Source organism: Leptopilina boulardi, unplaced genomic scaffold (assembly GCF_019393585.1).
Source record: "Leptopilina boulardi isolate dan_hultmark-lab unplaced genomic scaffold, ZJU_Lbou_2.1 LbouV2_248, whole genome shotgun sequence".
Taxonomy (NCBI): Eukaryota; Metazoa; Arthropoda; class Insecta; order Hymenoptera; family Figitidae; genus Leptopilina; species Leptopilina boulardi.
This window is the reverse complement of record NW_026137805.1, coordinates 69,424-92,560: the sequence shown is the minus strand read 5'-3', so window position 1 is coordinate 92,560 and position 23,137 is coordinate 69,424. Positions and strand designations below refer to the sequence as shown.

Sequence of the window (23,137 nt, the reverse complement as noted above, 5' to 3'; positions counted from 1 at the left end):
AAATCTCGACTTGTGCGCCATCACGAATATGGAAAAAAAAAAATTTGTAGAAATATAATGTCCCTTAGCAAATTAATATCTCACATCGATCATTTTTTTTTTTTCGCTAATATTGACGATATTTCGAAAAAAAATTATTTTTTATTTCTCGGGAGTAAAAAGAGTCATTTTAACCCTAGGGAGTAAAAAAACTCAAAGAGGAAAAAAAATACTCTTTTTAATCCTAGAATTTTGAATCATTTTTTGTTTAAAAAAAAAAAATCTGTAAATAAAAGTCGGAAAACAATTTTCGATAAAAAAAATTTGTAAAATATAATATAATTTCCAATTATATTCTCCAATATTTCTTTTCAGTGAAAAAAAAAAGAAAAAGGGACATTGTAGAAATATATTGTTGAAAAAGCGATGATATAAACATATATATATATATATAAATAGTAAAAATGCCTTTGGAAAATACAAGAAATTGTGTAGGTGTAGATATATTAGTAAAATTAATTTCAAAAAAAAAACATGTTTTTTCAAAGGGATCTTCATGGTGATAATATACAATCAATAAAAAAATAAACCTTGTCATTTTTAAACGTCTAAGTCCAAGATTACTTGGAGATAAAAAAAAATAGAAATTCGCTTACGTGGAATCGATATATTAGTGCGTGGCTGTAGAAAAGTATCCTCTATGTATGGATTTTTTTTTTTTTTTTTAGGCAATTTGTGCAAAAAAAAAGGACCTCTCTAAACGCTCCAATATTTGTTATGTGCTTAAATTAGCGATCCATGTGCCACACAGAAAGAAAAATCGTTCCATGTCTGCGCCGGTTAAATTGGTATTGTTATACGACCTTCATATATAACTTTTGCACCACCTTAATTCCATAAGGTGTATGGTGCAGCCTTGTGTAAAACGTCACAGTACCTAACGATGAAACAAAAAATAAACGATTATAAATCAAAAAAAAATTGTCTTTTAATTATTTATTAAAATTAAAATTTAATTTGTACCAATTTTTGTTTCACCAAAAAAATTTTTTTGTTAAAAATTTGAATTTAAAAAACTTTTTTTATTTAAGCGACCGGAAGTTGGAGTTACGCCATGACATAAGAAACGATTCACAATGTTTCGAGCAACTTTATGTATAATAAGGTTATTCAAGTTGGGTGGGGGAAAGCCAAGATGGTTGCTTGCTGGTGCACCTATCAGCCTATCAGCATTCATTCCCACGAGAAATTTCTCATGGGAATGAATGCTGATAGGCTGATAGGTGCACCAGCAAGCAACCATCTTGGCTTTCCCCCACCCAACTTGAATAACCTTATATGAAAATGTACAGTGGTTTGTAAATTTTATTGAAAAACTGAAAGAAAAATGTATTCTAAATCAATGTTTTGAAAAGGTGAAGAAAAACACAATCTAAAATTCATAAATGTATCTGCTTTGTTTACCTTTTCGTAAACATAACCTCAAAAATTCAAATTATATACATTTTTCACAATTTTCACAGTAACTGAACAAGTTTTTATATTCTCAATATTCTTTTTCTAAATGTTAAAAATAGTTTTTAAAGTGAAATAAAATACTAAATTTCGGTTAAATAACATAACCTCAAAACAGAAAAATAGTTTTTAAGGCAAAAAAAAATTTTTTTATATTAATTTCTGTAAGCATTTTATTCAATATATTCTTTTACTTAAATATCCCGCGATTTTTGTGTGGAGAATGAGAGAAGGGTAGGCGCTGGAGTGAGACTTCCGGAAGAGGTAATTTCCGTTTTGATGTTTTTGAAGATACGCCGTCAATTTTATGTACGCTTATAAAAACTTTCCGAATATACGAAATAAACTATTTAAAATTACGCACGTTTTATTTGTTACGAATCGGCCAAGTGCCTTACATTTCAAACAATTTTAAAACATTTAATTATGAAAATTTATTTGTTTGCAGTAAAAACTATTATTCAGTTTTGAGGTTATGTTAAGGCGTCAATTATATTATATTTTGTTTTAAAATACAAAAATTAATTTTTTAATTCTAAAACTAAATAAATATACAAAGTAAAAATAATTATTGTTAACAATTTTTGTTTTATTAAGTCCATATATATTTTGATAACATTCGTTTTTTTAAATCATGTACCTTAAATTTCAAGTTGATCTAAATCTGTACATTAGATATACAAATATATAACAATTTTTTTTAAATGCGAAATTAAATTTAATTCAACAATAGAGTAGAGCTGCTTTTATAATATACTTTCATTCATTCATTTAAAGTAAAAAAAAAATAATAAATAAAAGACGATTTATATAAATTGTTATGTCTTATAATTAATAATAAATATTCACATACTTAAAATTCATTAAATTATAGAAATATTTTAATATTTGATTCTAATATGGCGATTATGTAGTAACAATATTAAATTAATAAAATTTCTAAAAATTGTAATTTTCATATTATGAGAAAAAAAAATTAATTAAATAACATTAAAAATTAAATATTTGTTCATAAATTATCTATACATATTTGTAAAAAAAAAATATTAAAAACTATGCCCTTAATTACAATTTTCATAATTTACATAAAAAAATATTTACAAAATAATTTTTTTCGTAACTTATAAAATAATTGAAAAATTGCTAAAAAAAAGAAAATTGTCTTTAAGTCCCGCTTAAATTATCGGTAACGATATTAAATTTCATTTTTTTCATTCCTATATAATAATATAGTTTCGCTATTTATATATAAATTCTATAGAAAATTCGCATTTCCTTTCATTATACACTTTTACAAATCTATTTAAATTGTCACTTTGATATCACTTTGATGTATCACTTGAATATTGAAAACTAATTTTTTTTTTTCAAATCTACATCGACGGATGAGCATAATTCGTACTTTGTACATCCGGCCTCTTCATTACTTTCAGCTCCTCATTTTTTTCTTCATCATTGCTGTAAATTTCATTTGTGATCATCTCTGAATCGTGATCTTTTCCATCGTGAGTCGCATTTTCTCTGATAGAAATAAAGAAAATTAAATTTTTTTTTTTCATATCCAAAAATTAATAATAGATAAAATACTAACGTGTATTTATTTTCAGATGGAAGGAACAATGATTTTGGACAATCCTTAAAATAAGGCCAACATTCACCATCAATTTTTCCACGATTTTCTGCTTCGACATATTCGTGAAGTATATTGGCAAAAGGTGATTTACTCGCTCTGGAAAAAATTTTTTTAAAAAATTAAAAAAAAAAAGTCGAGAAATGGTTAGAGAATTATTTGGAGGTAAATTGATTATTACGTGAAAAATAATTTCAACATTTCGCCAACGAGTCCAAAATTATCAAAAGGATGACCTTGTACTTCACAAATTGCCCGAAGAAGACATGCCTTTCCATCGAGACCTAATGTACTTAGCATATCTTCAGCGGTACCATAAAGAAGAGCTCTTTCACCACCATGAAACGCATTCTTTGGCACTTGGAGTGCTTCTCGTTTATGAAATCGACGTTTAATAAATGTGGCAATAAAATCTGCCATCATTCTTCCGGCTTGTCGACTTTTCATTGCTCTGTCAAAAACAGTTGGTAACGCTCCATAAGGATTTTCATTGTCCGTCAAACCCAATTTGTCAAAGTCAACTGAAAAATAAAATCAAAATTTTACAAGTTGAGAAAGACTTGGAGATTATTGTTACTTCAAATAAAATTATTTTTTGAAAACCTGAAAAGACAATTTTGCAAAGCGCGAAAAAAGTTTCAAAACCGAATTTATAACAATTATGTTATTACAGTAAGTTTTGAAACAGTGGTTCTTCGAAAACCTTAAAAGACAATTTTACAAAGCGGGGGAAAAGTTTCAAAACCGAATCTATAACAATTATGGTTGTTATTACAGTAAGTTTTGAAACAGTGGTTCTTTGAAAACCTTAAAAGACAATTTTACATAATTCAAAAACTAAAATTTAAAAAAAATTATTGTATAGTAGTAGTAGTAGTAGTAGTTGCATGGGGTTATGGTAACAATATAGTAGTTGCATGCGGTGATTACAGTCAATAGTAATTCAAATGATTATTGTTACTGACAGTAGTGATTTCAAAATAGTAACAAGAGTCATTCAGAATTTTTTTGAAAAACAAAAATTGTTTTATTATTAAAATAGTTAATCCAAAATTTATGGAAAACTTACTGGTGAAGGGTAAACTGATAGTCATGTTACTCAAAAATCCCGAAGGAGGATATCTAACGAATGGCAATGCTAATGTTGGTGTGATAGTCATTATTGTACCCGGTGGTAATGCTATCCTCCCATCGTTTGTTATCCAAAGAAGTCGTTTTTGACGATGATGTTCCTTATCCTCAGTTTCTGATGAGTAACAATTCCTCAGGGTCGTTAGACCAAAACAAAACATTATTATCACTCGCATCATCGTCTCTCTGAAAAAAAATTGACAAAAACTTCCATTACATAAATTTTCATTAAAATAAAACATTACTTTTTTTTCATAATAAACAAATCCAGTTATTGGCAATAAAATGCAAAAAAGAACATATCTCAGATCATGAATTTCGTCTAATTATAAATTTGATTCAATTCGACATGAATCTTTGATGTATAATTGTGTGTTTACAAGTGCAGACATATATAAAAGTGCAACGCGATAACAGCTTTTGCGAGAGCTATTCTAACGGATTTGTTCCAAGATGGAATTACGGCTCGGCAAACACGGACAAAAGCGTTCATAAAAAAAAAATATATATATACACTTGATTAACAAAATCAAAATTATTATCCCAACTGTTAAAATAATGAGAGTGGACTAAGTGATTAAAATTCTCACATAATTGGAACATGTGTTTTAAATATCAAATCTACATATTTCTGACAGAAATAAAATTTTGAATATTATTTTTTTTACTTTTTCGAATAATTTTAAAAGAAAGAGGTGTACAATAACCGCGACAAATAGAAACTGTATATAGTGGAATATAATTAGTATTGCAGAAGCAATCATTGAAAAGACGTATCGGTTGGAAAACGTTTTAAATGATCGATGAACGTGACTCGTATCAATGCAAAGTCTCCCCTTGGTATATAAGAAAGTAAGCAACATATATTTTCTGGCGCCTAACTTGGAATTGGCTAGTTTACATTTACAATATATACAATCGATTCGAAAATATAGAGGGCGTAATTAGTATTCGCGACGTAGCACTTGACGTTTTTTTTTTCCTCGTCTCGTTCTCCATTGCGATGTATGTTGTCCCTCTCGATTTTCCAGATGACAATGAGAATCCATTGTTAATTCTGGGTCAATTTCGTATTTTTAATTTATTTATTGTGTATTTGTTTCTAGTGCGGAGATGAATTGTAACAGGTTCGAGGTTTTGTGAAAAAGGTGACGAGAGGATCATCAATGGTGACCAGAGTCGTCAAGGGAAAGTGCAAGACCTAGAAAAAAGGGACACCTCCTGATCAAAATCGGATACAACTCCAACTGAATAGGCTTCGATAGCAAAGATCATCAAAAGAGTTCGCAAAACTAAAAAATTAAGTCGAGTTGATGGATCGAACAATAATGATCTCCGATTTGGATTGCCTTACCCAGGAAGCAGAAGTCCAACCTCGAGAAGACGGGAAGCTGACAGTCCAGGACCCAACCGTCAAGGGATGAAACTCGCAGTTGTAGTCACCGATCAAGGCAGACAGGTTCGTAGAAATTGGTTATATAAAGATAGGCTTATCTCTAAACGGCACCTAAACTTGCAGCAATATTGGCAACATTATCTCAATATTCAAAAATTTCAAAAATCACCGAAATATTTAGATAATTTTGGCAATATTACTGCAATTTTAGGTGCAGTGTTGCAACAAAAGAAAGAGGATGATGGTTCAAATCCTAAGAAACCGATCATAAGTTTGCAGACTGTAAGAAAAACCCAAATGATTTCACCAAACTAAAATTTCCAAAACAAAATTTCTTAATAATCGGTTCGATTTCCAGTGGGTAAAAAAAGATTCCTGTAATTTCCCTTCATATAGTCAGCATGGATAACGTTCACGTAATATGGGTGAATCGTCGGTTTTATACTGTTAACTAGTTAAAGAGACTAACTGGTCTTCCACCTGAGGCCAGACCTGGTCCACACGACTTGTCCTTAAGTTTCTCAAGCAAGTGGAAGTTTATATATATATATGTGTGTGTACGTATATAAATACTGGGATGGGAAAATGATCTATATATACATAATACATTACCCACTGCTTTCGTCATATCCTCGCTCACCTGGATAAAAGCAGGAAAAAGAGTATTGTAAAAATAGACAAAATCAGAATATTCGACATAATAGCCATGCCTGCATGATGCTTAGAATCTTAGATCTGTCTGTCTTTCCTCAATTGCTCCTCATGTACATTTACGAACCCGTATTTAAACCATAATTTAGATTTATAAAGTGTGTTTTAAATTATACGTTACTCAGAAACAAATTTGCATAATATTGAAAATTTTCTTTTGTTGCAATACAATTAACAAGAAATTATTTTCTGTTTTTATTTTCTGCAAAAAAATTTTTGGGCCCTTTAACCCTAATCTGAAAATACTGACTATAAAAATAGTAGGAACAATTTTATTCTACCAATCAGAACGAATTAGTTTAAATCTTTATTTGCAGACTTTTAGGATATTTGGCGAATTTATTATATTGCGTAAGTTCACTTTGTTAGCAAAGTAAAAAATTGTCTTATCTCATCTTTCAGTTACGAGTCGATGCACTCAAGCCTGTTTTATCCTTTCGCACCTGTATATATATTTAATATGGTCATGGCACGCTCGTAAAAAAAGCGGACCTTTGATTCGAGTCCTTTTAATTTTTGAGGGACCGTTACACACGCCTGAAACTGGAACGTCCAAAAAGTCACTTCTTTTTCCGCATTACATTCTGTCATTATAATCATTTATCGTGCGACTTTACGTGTTCAAAGAAATTCCCCCAAAAAACAGAGAAAAAAATTCTCTAAATTCTAGAAATAATTTCAATAAAAATAAAAAACATTTTGAAATAGGTATGAGTAATTTTTTCCAATTTTTTTTTAGGGATTATAATATGAAAGAAGATATGTATGTGTTTGGGTGACTTTTAGTGTAAAAACACAGTACAAAGGGGGGAATGAACTGTGGATTATTGTACTAAGAGGATTTCTTGCAGACTTGAGGCTTCTTCAAATTGCTTACATGCATTACAAACACACAAGATCCCCGATTATATTATAACCACTTTATCCATTTATAATGAAAGAGTCTCCGTCCCTTTTTTTTGCCTTTCACATCATTCTCGCTCTCACTCACGCATCATCATATTAATCGCGCCTCTTTACATCATATTTCCAATGGCTCATTATATGAAAAATCAATTTACAACTTTTTGTCAATTTCAATTCCATCTTTTCTTGCGGCGATGGAATTTTTAATCCTCTTGTCATATTCAAATTAATTAGTATTATTTTTCAAATAATTATTAAGAGAAGATTTTTGGCAATTTTTTTTACCATTTCCAAATTTTGAGTACTTCTAAATATTTAGAATTTAGTTATTAACAATTAAGTTAAAATGTTTATTCAAAGCTTTTTACTCTCTATTAATATTTATGTGTTTTTTTCCTGTAATTTTGTCGTGTATCTTTGCTTTACATTTTTCTTTTTTATCTTCTTTTTTTCTAGATACACCAGTTGATAAATCTTATAAATGTGCTTATGAGGTTTGTCATGCTCGTTGCTTCGCAGTGAAAGTGAACGTGAGAGAGATGAACACCTTACGGTTTTCTCGAGGCACGAAACCATAGAGGACTTTTCGCTGAAACTAGTCAATGTTAAATTGGAAAATTATTTTACTCTAATTCATTTTTAAATTTAGTTTTGAAAAAATTTAAGTTATTATATTATTATTGTTAATCAATATAAAAACATTTTTAATATATAAACTAAATTCTGGTGAAAAGCAAGAAAAGAAGAATATTTTGTGTGTGACTTGTGTAGTATTTGTGTACGTCGTTATAATTTTTTTTACCCTGTGTTTATATTGTTAAAGTGATAGTAAAATAGTTACAATGATTGATATTAGTTTGACCAGCGTAATCAAGAAATAAAGTTTTTATTTCAAAATATTAGAAATCTCAGAAATGAATTTACAATATAATAATTATCATTGGTAGATAGTTACTGAATATAACATTGCGGTTATTGTTACGGTACTTCAAATAAAATTTTTGAAAACCTGAAAAGACATTCGAATCTACGAAAATAATTGTTGACTGCTACCAACTATGGTAGTTACAATAATTATGGTTTTTTTTGAAAATCTTAAAAGACAATTTTGCAAAGTGCGGAAAAAGTTTCAAAACCGAATTTATAACAATTATGTTTGTTATTACAGTAAGTTTTGAAAAAGTGGTTCTTTGAAAACCTTAAAAGACAATTTTACATAATTAAAAAAAATAAAATTAAAAAAATTATTGTATTGTAGTAGTAGTAGTAGTTGCATGGGGTGATGGTTGTAATATGGTAGTTGCATGCGATGGTTACAGTCAATAATAATTCAAATGATTATTGACTATTACTGTCGGTATAGCGATTTCAATCATAGTAGTATGCTACATAGAATCGATTTGTTTTTTTTCTCACAATTAATACACATTTTAAAAGGGTAAAAAAAATTTAAAAAAGCCGTTTTTCCCTCAATTTTAAATGACTTTTTTTGCTTGAAAAAAACTGGTCGCGAATATTCATGGTGTTTGAAACGTGCTCTGGAAACAAGAGCATCGCTACTTGTCGATTCGGACAAAATTGACAAGAACCGCTTCCTTGATTTCTGGATCTCGTTAACTGAAGGCGGTTTGGTTGTTGATTTTATAACAAAATTAAGTATCGTCGTCATATATAGGTATATAACAAGCATATATATATGCATATGAACCAGAAGAATTTCAACAAGGTCATGAGATTTTGATCGCGTGCTTAACTTGATTCCAAAAAAAAAAAAAAAAGAAGAAGAAGAAGGAAAAAATCAGTTACATATCTCTATATTGAAGACAACGACATCCGGAGTTCGTCGCACGTAGATATTAAAAAACTGCTATTCGTGAACGATACTGCAACCAAAACGTTGCAGGAATTTCAATCCATATAAAATAAGCGGATAGTTTCAAAATATTCATATATTCTGCAATTTATTACGATTTCCGAATTCTTTAGCGTAAATTTTTTCGCGATTTCTATTCTTGATTTTAAATGATTTGATTTTGTTTCCATAAAAATAAGAGCAAAAAAGAAAGTCGTAAAATATTTTTTAGTGAAAAAATTTTCAAGCATAACTTGTTACAAAATGTCAATAGTTTTAGGTTTTCTTCAAATACTTCTTGTATCCTAATTAGAACTTGTCTCACTAATTTATATAAAATATTGCCAATATGTACAAAATTTATAAACTAAATATATGCGCGTGACCTTAATTGAACAATTAAAAAAATGTAAAAGAGAAATTTTAAATATTTTTAGCGAAATAAATTTATATTCTAATTTGTCCTGTATATGCGAAAAACTGTGAAAGAATATATATAATTACATAATTCTTGCAATTAATATTAGCTAGTTATATGAATCATCATTAAATTCCCATTAGGATGGATTTTATCTCACACCTTTAATTAATCCCTGGGTATTAACGAGTCAATAAAATATATAAATTTTCCCCGTATGGAAAAAAGTATTTGTCAACCAAAAAAACACTATAAAATTTAGCTAATTATGCTTAAAATTAATTTATTTTTTAATTAGACAAAAAATAATTTTCATGATGATTAAATTTATCTCTTCTTTTTAGAATTATTTAATTAAGAGAAGAAGAGAAGGTAAATTATTTGGGAGTGTAAAAAAAAGAAAGAAAAAAAAATTCTGACGTAAGGAAGGAAGGCTATGATTATAAGGATTATTATGAGAATGGCCCAGTTGCTGCGCGCGATGTAGCGAGTCAACTTTTATTATGGCTCCGGGGTTCTTGAGTTTCCTCCGAAGGGGGATTCCTCAGTTTAGTTGTCGAGACGACCTAGCGGATCGCGAAGAAGATAAGCAACAACCTTGCACAATCGTTACAAGCGTTTATTATTTAACGACCGCAGACCTTTATACATATATATATATATATATATATACATATACAAACACACCAATGGGGTAAAATGACCGAGAAGCAAAACCGGACCAACGTGCTTTGGTATCCAAGAAATTAAATTTAAAAAAATGACATTCTTCGGTCAAAACGATTTGACCCCCTCAACGTTTATTTCTATATAACATTTTTCGTTCATATGACAGTTACGAATGTATATATATGCAAAATGAATTCATTCTATATATCTCCTAGCGAGATATGCAAATTTTAGAAATGATTTATATTTTATATTGCCTCGTGTTTCATTTAAGCATTTTATTTCAATATTTTAATTTGCCTGGTGAATTTTTTTTTTAAAAAGAATAATTTCAATTTTTTTTTAGGTTATGTGTGATTGTTTTGATTTGACGAGTTTTTCTCCTGATCTAAACACCATAAGAAGAAGAAGAAGAACAATAATCACATAAAAGGAGAAATTAACGTTTGTATTTTTCCATTTTCAATTACTTTTTCATAATTATAATGTGTGAATAAATTAAATTAAAAAAAATATATTTTACAGGTTTCAGTGTTCAATATAATTTATAATTTTTTTTTTAATATTACCGTCAACTATTTAATATTTTCTATATTTTCTAGGTTTTTCATTAACTGAGACGACTCTTTTTATTGAAATTTCAAAAAAGAGAAAGAAAAATCTTTTTTGATCCATCCCAAGGATAATGTTAATGTGAAATTTAATATATGCTGCAAGGAAAGAATCCAGAAACTACCGATCATTAAAACCCGTTAACTCTAAAGGGTGGTGCACTATATATTAAATTTTTATTTTTAATAATTTAATAAAAAAAAATTTATTACAAAGAAACAAAAGTATATCAAATTTTAGAATTCATCAACTTTGAAATATAGGTTCACATACATAGAAAATGAAAAAATAATATAAAAAAAGAAAACAGAATTTAATATTAACAGAAATAACTATATAAATGAAACTGAAAGTCATTGAAATCGAAAATAATTAATTTTTTTGATAAAATTTTAATACTAAAATATAAATTGAAGAGAAAAAAAAGGATTTTAGAAAACTGGAAAAGACAATTTCAAATTTTTGTTTAAACATTCAATACTAATGTCAAAATTTCCACTAATTTTTAGTAAAACATTACTATTTGATTTAGTAATATTTTTTACTAAAGTTTTAGTGGAAACTGACTAAAAATATTAAAATATCGAAAAATTGAAGAGAAAGAAAAGGATTTTAGAAAACTAGAAAAGACAATTTCAAATTTTTTTTTCTTTAAATTTAATACTAACGTCAAAATTTGCACTAATTTTTAGTAAAATATTACCATTTGATTCAGTAATATTTTTTTACTAAAGTTTTAGGAAAAAATGACTCAGAATTAGTTGAGATTTTTTTTTACTAATTTTTAGTAAAATATTACTATTTGATTTAGTAATATTATTTTACTGTAGTTTTAGTAAAAAAAAAAACTACTAAAAATTATAGTAAAAATTTCGAAAGCTAAAAAAATTTTTTGTTAAATATCTTTCCGAATTTTTTTTTTTTTATATATATTGATATACATGTTATACAATTGTGTTGCGGATCATAAAACGTAACAGGTCCGGAAAACTGCCGTTTTGTTTCCCTAGATTCATCATAGATATATACTATATACTCTTAGTTGCAACGTTCCTATCTCTATACCAGGAGCTTGAAAGTGATTTAAGCGCAGCAATACCACCCGGGGGCACTAATCGAACTCTTTCATTGGAGAACCAGTGCCAGTGTGGAAAAGTCTCTGGCTCGTTGAAATGTAACAATTCACAACACGACTTATTTCAACGGTATCAGAAAATGATCCGAGTATTTTGCAACATTGTTCTTTATTTTCATTTTTAAAATTACAAAATAAAAATTTATTTCTATTAATTCTCATGTTATAAATTCGGAAAATATTTTACAAAACATTTTTTTTAAATAAAAAAAAAATAAAAAACAAAAATAAATAAAATAAATAAATAGTAGAGAAAAATTATTGATAAATAAATAATAATACACAGAAAAAATATTTATTTGATTCAAATAATCGGTTACTTGACTATTATTAAATTAATATTTACAACCAAACAAATAATTTTTATTTGAACTAAATAAATTGTATTTGAACAAATAAATTTTATAATTGAAGCAAATACAATTTCTTTAATTTATATAAAAATTATTTGGTAGAGAGAAATATTTATTTGATAATAGTTAAATGATTATTTGAATCAAATAAATTTTTTGTTTAGTAAAATTTTAGTGGAAGCTGACTAAAAATATTAAAATATCGATAAATTGAAGAGAAAAAAAAGGATTTTTCGAAAACTGGAAAAGACAATTTCAAAATTTTTTTAAACATTCAAATACTAATGTAAATAATAAATATAAATAATAATAATTTTAAAAAAATACAAAAAATAATAAAAAAAATTCAAAAATTATTATAAAAATGTTTATTTATCGAAGAAATTTTCAATTCTTATAATAATAGCGTTTATTTTGCAAAAATCTATTCTCCTATTCTGAATTTTGATTTAATACTAAAAAACCGCAATTTAATCAAAAAAAAAAAAGGAAAAACTCACCAATTTCAAATCGAAAGGCCAAAAATAGGAAAATTCTCGTTTTATCTTCGAAATTCATTAATTTCCCCGCACGTTTTATAAAAGCACGTGCACATTCGAATTATCGTTTCCCTCACATTTAAAATATAAAAGAAAAGCACGTGTGTCTTTTAACTGAATCCTCTCCAGCACTTTGTATTAAAATTCTCATTTATTTTATTTTCACTCGTCATTGTAACGACAATTTTCAATTTTTTTTTTCAATTTAAATATATAGCAAATTATAAAATTGTAAAAAAAAGAATTTATAAAAATTTATTTAAAAACAAATTTTTTTTTTTAAATACACTGTATCCTGAAAGGAAGCACTGTAAAGAGACCTTTGACGATAGGAGAAAAGAGAAAATTATTTCTTTTTTTTTTTTTCTAAATTAATGTGTGCAGAAAAATTAATTTGTTCTGGGTAACGAATCGCGAGTACTGTGTTCAACCGACTGAAGGTGTTTAAAAGTTGCTCGCAAATGTATTTGCTTGATTCTTCAACGTATACCTCCTTCTCCTTCTTCTTCTTCTTCGTCTTCTTCTTCATTTTATACTTCAATTTTATTTTCCCCTCCAAGGCACAAGGTCATGCACGCAGAGAACCACTGACCAAGATTCACGTATACTATATCGCGTGGTTGTGTATCATGTGTGGGTTTATATACAATCTCTTCCGGAAAATGAAGATACACATCTTCATTTACTTCCTTTAAACAAATAATTTCATTTTTTAGAAAATAATTGTTTTATTTTAATTCTAATTTTTTCATCACTATCGTCATTAATTATAAACTTGTATATATAGACTCCGTTATTTTTTATAGTAAATTTTTTTTATTTTTTTTTTTGACAAAATTAATTTTTTTGATTAATTTGTAATTAAGATTCGAAAGTGCAAATGTAAAATTCGAAATTACAAAATTTGAAATTGCAAGATTCGGAAATGAAAGATTCGAAATTACAATATTCAGAAATTTATTGAAAATTTCGAAAACTCTAGAAAAAGGATTTTTAGAAAACTGGAAAAGACAAATTCAAATTTTTTTTTACTTTTAAATACTGAAAGTAATTGAAATCGAAAATAATTACATAGATGGTTAATAAATTTAAAAAAAGCGTTTTACCATCAGTCGGTAACGTAGATTTCTATATCGGTAATTTTTTATATATTCATTTTTTCAAAAAATGTTTTACCATCAGTCGGTAAGGTAGATTTCTGTGTCGGTAATTTTTTTATATTTTATCAAAAAATATCAAAATTCAAAAATACATGATTCAAATTTACAATATTCGAAAGTTTTTATAATCGAAATTGCTTTTTCTTCAATTAATTTAAAAAAAATTTAAATTTCATATTCGAGAAAATACACAAATAGGAAATGGTATTACGGGCAAAAATATTGTTTTTCTTTTTTATTGTAAATCTGCGAATCGAATAATAGTTTAATTTTTAATACAATATACGATTAATTCTAATTTATAATATTAAATTACCAGCGCAATCGTGATGCAATGATTTAAAAAAAAATATGAAAAACTCAACATTTTTCCCCCAAAAAAATTCGCTATCATTGGAATTTTTCTAAAAAAAAAAACAAAATTAATTTTTTTGATTAATTTGTAATTAAGATTCGAAAGTGCATATTTTTCAGAAGTGACAAATTCAAAAATTGCAAGATTCAGAAATTGTAAAATTTGAAATTACAAAATTTGTAATTGCAAGATTCGGAAATGAAAGATCCGAAATTACAATAGTCAGAAATTTATTGAAAATTTCGAAAACTCTAAAAAAGGATTTTTAGAAAACTGGAAAAGACAATTTCAAATTTTTTTTTTAAACTTTTAAATACTGAAAATAATTGAAATCGAAAATAATTACAAAGATGGTTAATAAATTTAAAAAAATGCGTTTTACCATCAGTCGGTAACGTAGATTTCTATGTCGGTAATTTTTATGTATTCATTTTTCAAAAAATGTTTTACCTTCAGTCGGTAAGGTAGATTTTTGTGTCGGTAATTTTATAAATTTTTCAAAAATTATCAAAATTCAAAAATACATGATTCAAATTTACAAAATTCAAAAGTTTTTATATTCGAAATTGCTTTTTCTTCAATTAATTAAAAAAAAATTAAAATTTCATTAAATACATAAATAGGAAATGGCATTACGGGCAAAAATTAAAAAAATACACCACCGATTATGTAAAATTCACAACAAATTTTGTTTTTCTTTTTTTATTGTAAATCTGCGAATCGAATAATAGTTTAATTTTTAATACAATATACGATTAATTCTAATTTATAATATTAAATTACCAGCGCAATCGTGATGCAATGATTTAAAAAAAATATGAAAAACTCAACATTTTTCCCCCAAAAAAATTCGCTATCATTGGAATTTTTCTAAAAAAAAAAAACAAAATTAATTTTTTTGATTAATTTGTAATTAAGATTCGAAAGTGCATATTTTTCAGAAGTGACAAATTCAAAAATTGCAAGATTCAGAAATTGTAAAATTCGAAATTAAAAAATTTGAAATTGCAAGATTTGGAAATGAAAGATCCGAAATTACAATATTCAGAAATTTATTGAAATAATTACATAGATGGTTAATAAATTTTAAAAAATGCGTTTTACCATCAGTCGGTAACGTAGATTTCTATGTCGGTAATTTTTATATACACTGGGGACTCCATCCACTGGACGGCTCGAGTCTTAGTCCAGTCGATGGAGTTCGTACTTGACGCAACCTCTACGCCGAAAACTGTAAATATTCAGGGCTGTACTACCAATAAAAAAGATGGGGTCTTTCACTGATACCGTAAAATATTAATAAATTTTATTTATTAATAAATATTTTTTATTTCATTAATAAATATTTTAGTTTCTGATGAGGACAGCAGTGCTGTTGAAACGTCAAAAATAATTTTTTTATTTTATTGACCATTTTGACTTTGAACTTGTCAATGATACACTTTAAACAGACGCTACTGAATATTATTTTCTGAGTTTAGTCACGCCCATTTTTCACCCTCCGACGTTTTACCGCGCCGCGCCACCAACGTGTCCAATGGATAGAGTCACATTGGATGGAGTCTCCAGTGTATTAATTTTTCAAAAAATGTTTTACCATCAGTCGGTAAGGTAGATTTCTGTGTCGGTAATTTTTTATATTTTTCAAAAAATATCAAAATTTACAAAATTCGAAAGTTTTTATATTCGAAATTGCTCTTTCTTCAATTAATTTTAAAAAAAATTAAAATTTTATATCCGAGAAAATACACAAATAGGAAATGGCATTACGGGCAAAAAAAAACACCACTGATTATGTAAAATTCACAACAAATTTTGTTTTTCTTTTTTTATTGTAAATCTGCGAATCGAATAATAGTTTAATTTTTAATACAATATACGATTAATTCTAATTTATAATATTAAATTACCAGCGCAATCGTGATGCAATGATTTTTTTAAAAAAATGAAAAACTCAACATTTTTCCCCCAAAAAAATTCGCTATCATTGGAATTTTTCTAAAAAAAAAAAAAATATGAAAATTACAAAAAAAATTAAACGAAATAATAATATTATCATTGAATCATGATTCGCTGTTTGATTTTACAACGAATCGTGTATACAAATTGAGAAAGAAAAAAAAATGTATACTATATACTAAAAACGATTTTTTTTATCATTCATTAAAAACTAAAAAGTGGGCAATTAAACGAAAAAATCGTACTATTTTTTTTTTTTTGTTTTTTTTTATAATATGGCACCTGTACATGCATACGCGTTTCTTTTTTTTCTCAACTTAAAATTATTATATATATATATTTATATATACGTAAACAGTAAATAATATTCAGCGTTGTTTTATTGTCTAACGATACAATATTTTTTTTTTTTGTTGGAGTACAAATTTTCAAATCTCTATGTACACGTCTCTTTTCTTAAAGACGAAAAAAAAAGTTACCAAACTAACATATATATATATATATATTTTTTTTAATAATAGGAATAGAAAAACAAAATTTCATCTTCACGAAAAGAAAAAAAAACCATTTGTCTCAACACTTTTCATTATTTTAATATAATAGTAATTAAATAAAACTGTCAATGAATTAAGTACTGAACGAGAGAAACAAGAAGTTTTTTTTCTGCAAAAAAAAAAAAAACAACTATTCTATATTAACGGAAGATAACGCTCTTCGTCTTCTATTTTTTTTTCAAAATTAAATTTACTTTTCTGTAATCAAAACATAACAATATAATTTTTTGAAATATAAAAGTAACTTGAAATTTTAAATAAAGATTTTTTTTTTCAAATTTACGAATCGTCACAATTCTCGAAATTGGAATTAGCAAAAAAAAAATTCAAATAGAGACTATGATAATTAAATTGTAACTGAAATTTTCCATTTTTGTAATAAAAAAAAAAAAAACTTGTAAAACAACTTTTGCAGTTTAAGAGCAAAAAAAAAGAAAAGAAAAAATATTGACAATATTAAAGAAATTGTCAACTTAAAAACTGTAACTAATTGTTAAAAATCTTCAGTAAAATTAAAAAATAATTTAAAACTGAATTTAACAATTAATTATTTATAAAAATTAATTAAAAATAAAAAAAATAACTTTCTTTTATTTTTAAAATTATTAATATTAACTGGCAAAATTATTGCACCAATTAATATATATTTAATAAAAATTAATAATTATTAAGAATAAAAAGAATAATAATTTTATTAACTATTAAACAATTAAGATTTTTAATTTTAATAATTATAAATATTATTTCATTCAATAATTTTTTAAATTATTAAAATTAATAGAATATAATTAATAAATATAATAAAAAAAGAAATCATTTTCTTCTATTCTTAATTAATATATTCAATTAAAAATCGCATAAATTTTTTTTTTGTAAAAAAAAAAATAATAAATAAAATTATATTTTTCGGAAAATTTATATTTATTTATAATTTAGAAATTTTTTTGACTAATTCAAATTTCGAGTTATTTCACCAAAAAAAAGAAAATAATTCAGTATAAAATTGATAGTGTGTTTTTTGTGAACTAATAAAAAAAATTATATATAATTACTATAAAATTTCGTTTTTAAATAAAAAAAAGAAAATATTTTTTTAAAATAGAGCTTACGTCTTTACAATTATTTTTTTCTTCTCGAAACGAGCAAACATTTTTTAAATTACTTGGTTTCTCTTTCTTTCAATTAATTTGTTTTTTTTTAATATAAAAAACCTGAGATTTTTTTTTTTTTTTAATGGAATAAAAATGTTTGCTCGTTTTATCGTTCGAGAACTAAAATCTAGTGCTCACGATTGGTTCCCCGTTTGAGCTTAAAAACCTGGATTCATTAATAAGATTTCAAATTAATGCTGAATTATTAATAATTTGTTAATAATTAATTAATAACTGATTTATTAATTTTTATATTATTTTAAACAAAAAATTTTTTAAACAAAAAAGTTATTAATCAATATTTTTAACTAATTAATTTTTAAATCCATTAATTAGAAAATACTGTGAACTTATTAATTAGTCCAGAATGTAAATTAATTATTTTTTTTTAGAGACACAGGCAATCTCCAAAAAAAAAAAAATTTTCTTTTTAAAAATAGAAAAATTGGGAAACAATCGAGAGTTTTTTCTACTACATAAAGTAGATTTTGTTTTCTATATCTGAGCAAGGCACCCATTGTGTTTTCTAGTTTCTTTTTTTCTTTTTTTAAACGGAAAAAGTTAATTTTTTTTTCTATTGTTATTTAATAAAAAAGAAAAATTTTCCAACAAATTCCAGGTGAAATTTTGGGGTGTAATAGGAACTCTATAAAGGTCGATTGTATGATTTTTAGTGCATTATAAGACAATCGAGGCGTTAAATAATATTCTAAATTCGTGTGGCACATTATCGATCATTCTCACTCTTTCTCTCTCTCATTCCTCTACAAAAACACACAATAGCGCAATTTTTTTTTTTTTTTTTTTAAATATATATCGATTTATGGTAGAAAAATTTGAGTAAATATATTTATTATAAATATAATAAGAGAATCTTTTTTTCGATTCATAAAAAAAAAAAAATTTGTTTTTTTCAACCGAAAAAATAATTTACAAGACCTCGTGTGCTTTTTGTCTGAATATTATTATTTATATATGTTTATATAAAAAAAAGACACTTCGGACATTTAAAATGGCGGCAGTGAGAACTGGTTGATTTCAAGAAGAATTTTTTTTTCATTCTCCGGACTTTTCGACATATACAATATTTTTTCCCAATTTTTTTTTTGGTACAATTTACGAAAATTTTTATTCCTTCTTTTTTTTCGATAGTCGACTTTTTTTTGATTTTTAATTATTTTTGCTTCACAATTTGAAATAATATAAAATTATTTGCAAATTTTCAATTTCTTTTAATATTTGATTATTGAAATTTAATTTTAATTATAAATTTTTTGGCTTGCATGAACCTTTGTTTTAGTATATAAAATTTATATAATAAATTTTTAATTTTGTAAATTTAATTTAAAAATTTGTATTTTATTTATTGAAATGAAAAATTTAAAATCGAATATTTTGGAAACAAAAAAAAAACTAAATTGAAAAATTTTTGTAAATTGTCCTCTTAATATTATGTAACTACAATTCGAGATAATTTTTTCTGTTTTTTGATTTTGATCGAAAATTTTGTTTTCTATTCCAATCAAAAAAAAAAAAGTTTCTATTTAATTTCTCGATTTTCAATTTTAAAAACACTTTTATTTTCCTCTTAAAAAAATATATTTTTTTTGAATTTGTTCTATAAATTTTTTTTTTATTCTTTCTTCTTCTTTTTTTTGTAAATTTCTTTCTAAAAATGTTTCTACCTTCTTTTCTTTCATACGAAATTTATTTTTGAAATAGTGAACAAATTTTCCGACTATCGAACAAAACAGAAAATTATCACGAAAAATTCGATGCTCTTTTTTCTTCTATTCGCTTTTTATGTACAATGAGACCTTTTTTTTTTTTTTTAAACAAAGAGCGCTATTTCACACAATTCTTATTCTCTCTATTAATATTATATTTACCAATAGTTAACAATGTTAATTATATTTTTTTTTCGCCAATATTCAACAGCCTAATAATATAAAAATTACCAGCGACGCAATCACTAATATTTATTTATATATATATATTTATATTATATAATATGAAAATATTTTCTATTTTCAAAAAACTTTCAAAAAAAAAAATTTTTTCTCTCTCTGTAGGCGTTTTTCTTTTCCTTTTTTTTAAAAAACACTTTTTACGCCACAATATTTTCTATATTTACAAAAAAAAAGAGGTTTGCGATTTTCTAATTTAGAAAAATTCGTTTCCATTCGTTGAGACGAGTTTCTGAGATATTTTTCCGAAATTAAAAATTGTGTTTTTTTTTATACAAGAATGAGAAAACCGATACAAAGAAAATTATACTTAAAAATAACAAAATGAGTAAATACTTTTTTTTCCTTATACACTAAAAAAGGGGGATAAAAAATTTCAGAAAAAAAAAAAAAATGAAAGAAAATAAATTTCAAAATATATCTATACATTTTTGGGATTTTATAAAAGCCGTTTGTTTCGAAAAAAAATTTGTTTTCTTTAAAAATAATATTTTTATATATTTCTTTTTTCTATTTCTATAATTTGTTTTTGGTATTTTTTCCTTTTTTTTGGAAAAATTTTTTGTTGTACATATAAAAAATTTCTTTTTTCGTTTTATAAAAATAACATTGAAGTTAGAATGAATAAAAATTTCCAATTCTCTGGATCGGTTTTCGGGGGTTTTTTTTTTAATTTTTTTGATCCGAAATGCGTTTAAATTTTCGATTCTTGTTTTTGTCAATTGTAGAAAAAAAAGAGATCTTTTCACCAAATTTTATTTTTGGCAAAAAGATCAACGAACAAGAATCATTTGTGCATTTTTTGTTTTTTTTTTAAATCGTCGTAAAAGAGAACTCTAAATCTTAATTTCTAGACCTTATTATCTAAAGAGCGATCTCTAGTCTAAAAAATAATTTTTCATTTTGTACATTCCACAAAAACTTTGCTGAATGAAATTCCGCGCAGTTTTTTTTTCTTGTCAATCGTTGCGTATTGTAATGAAAAAAAAATACAGGACCAATCACACAAAAATTCTCTCTCACTCGTTTTTTTTCTTTTTCTTTTTTTTTTTTAAGATGAACCACTCGGTTTATTTTTTAATTATTAATAATTAAGTAAGTCTTTGGCGTTTGTACCGATCATTTTACGATATCTTTTTTTTTTTTTGCATTAAAAACTGTTTTTTTTTTTGCGATTCCAGAAAATAAAATAAAAAACAAATTTTCTGGAATTTTTTTTTTTCTTTTCTATAAATGCTTCTCACGGTAAAATGTGAAAAAAATCCCTGAACCAAAAATAAGAGGGGCGGAAGACCTAAGAAAAAAAAAAAAAAAAAAAAAAAAATTAAAAACTTACTTGATAGAGGGGGGGAAAAAAAAATCGAGACTCGAGGTAAGAAAAAAAAAAAAAACAACAAAACTCATGAGTCTCGATTTTTCGAAAGTTTCACCTTAAAAATCTAGTCAACGATTCGCGCTTCCTGCGAGAATTCGCTTTTTTAAAGGACAATGCTCGTTGTACCCACACGAAAAAAAATTGAAAATTTTCCGAATTTTTTTTTTTAAATAATTGAAAAAAATTGTAAATTTGAAAAATTTATATTTAAAAAAATAGTAAATTTGAAAAATTTATTTTTAAAAAAATAGTAAAAAATTTTTATATTAAATAAAAAAAAGGAATTAATTAAATTTGTTAAAAAAAACTAGAAAAGGAAATTGTAGTCGAAAAATTTGAAAAAAAAAATTTACTTGCGATTAAAGTTAGCATATTTAATTGACAAATAGATAAAGGCACAATTGTGATCGTAAAAATTAAACTAGAAATACCAAAAAAAAAAATAAAATCACTTATTTTTCTCACATTATTATTATTGGAAGAGCAAAAATTACAATCAATTGGAACATTTTTCTCTTTAATATCGATATTTTTTTTTTTTTTAATTTCTTTCATATTTTTTCCACTCTCACTATTATCACTCAATTTTTTTTTTCATTTTCTCACATTCACACAATTTCACTACAAAATTTTTGTAAAAAAAAAAGACTTTTTTGATTTTTTTTTTCTTCAGGTCACATCGAGCAGTTCCTATTTTATTTTATTTTGTTTTTTACTTTTTTGTGTATTTCTCTTCTCTTGGCATTAAACTCTCTTTCTCTCTTCAAAGCAGGATGATAAGCGCGATATCGCGTCAGGGTAGAAACTGCGCGTAACAACAAATTAATAATAATTAATATAATATAATAGTAATAATAAAAATGAATTTCAAAAAAAAAAAAAATTAATAATAATCACAGTACATCGAATCACGTTCGAAGTTCTTTTTTTTTTTTTTTTTGAAACTACGATCGAGACTCGACGGGAAGCGTTTATGTCTCTTGTTTCAAAAAAAAAAATTTATGAAAAATTTTTTACCGCTCGCATGTTTATAAAGAGTTTTTATTAAGATTAGTTTTTTTAAAAAGTCCTCGGCACGCGAGTGATGGAGCGGCGAGAGTTCGTTTTCTAAATTTTTTCTTTTTTTTTTTTGTTTTGTTTTGTTTTGGAGTCGATGATGGAAAATTTCGGATCTGTTTCGTTTTGTTATTTTTGTTGTTGTCATCGTCGTCATTTGTTTCGAGGCTCTCAACGGAATTGAAAAAATAGAGAACCGAAAATAATTAAAATTTGTATGATCTTATACAAAAAAAATATAAGATTTGGAAAAAAATTTTTTTGTTTTTTTTTATGGCAATTGAGTTCGCGTTTTTTGTTTTTTTGTTAAACCACGGTTCCCTCGCGCTCCTTCTCTTGCTGCCGGACAGCGACGGCGGCCTCTACGAGAAGATAGAGACACTTGAATTTGTCCTTGTCTTCCTCGGGTGGTGTTGGAGGCGGCGTTTCGTCGCTGTGAGGACTACATGCGTGAGTGCTATACACCTCGGTTTCCTGTTGAACGTCCGGAGTTGCTGCAAGATGTTGCCTCGGCGCACTCCAATAAGCTGCTTCGCTCACTGTCGATTGGTCATCGTTCCTAAATTACGCAAATTCAATTTTTAGTCGAGAAAATGCGATTTTTTTTCTTTTTTTTTGAGCCAAATTTTTTTAAACGCAAAATTTTTCCAATTAATTTTTCTCGATTTAATTTAGTTTTTTAATTCGATTTTTTTTTAAACTGAATTTATTTTT

General features: G+C 25.8%; 2 protein-coding genes across 5 annotated transcripts in view; both read right to left on the bottom strand.

The window, feature by feature from the left end:
- Nucleotides 1-2,368: 2,368 nt before the first annotated feature.
- Nucleotides 2,369-13,305, bottom strand: LOC127280447 (uncharacterized). Its single transcript, XM_051303420.1, has 5 exons — nucleotides 12,808-13,305; nucleotides 4,194-4,441; nucleotides 3,306-3,645; nucleotides 3,086-3,223; nucleotides 2,369-3,015 (listed from the first exon to the last, which is right to left on the bottom strand). The coding sequence occupies exons 2-5, from the start codon at nucleotides 4,432-4,434 to the stop codon at nucleotides 2,868-2,870; spliced, it is 867 nt and encodes a 288-aa protein (XP_051159377.1). The 5' UTR covers nucleotides 4,435-4,441; nucleotides 12,808-13,305; the 3' UTR covers nucleotides 2,369-2,867.
- Nucleotides 13,306-18,292: 4,987 nt separating this feature from the next.
- The window catches only part of LOC127280459 (homeobox protein TGIF2-like), a 73,059-nt gene continuing 68,214 nt past the window's right edge, over nucleotides 18,293-23,137 (bottom strand). For all 4 annotated transcript variants that reach the window (XM_051303443.1, XM_051303441.1, XM_051303444.1 and 1 more), the window contains one exon: nucleotides 18,293-22,982. In XM_051303443.1, coding sequence (XP_051159400.1) covers nucleotides 22,730-22,982 — 253 coding nt within the window. In that variant the 3' untranslated portion in view covers nucleotides 18,293-22,729. The remainder of the gene's footprint in view (nucleotides 22,983-23,137) is intronic.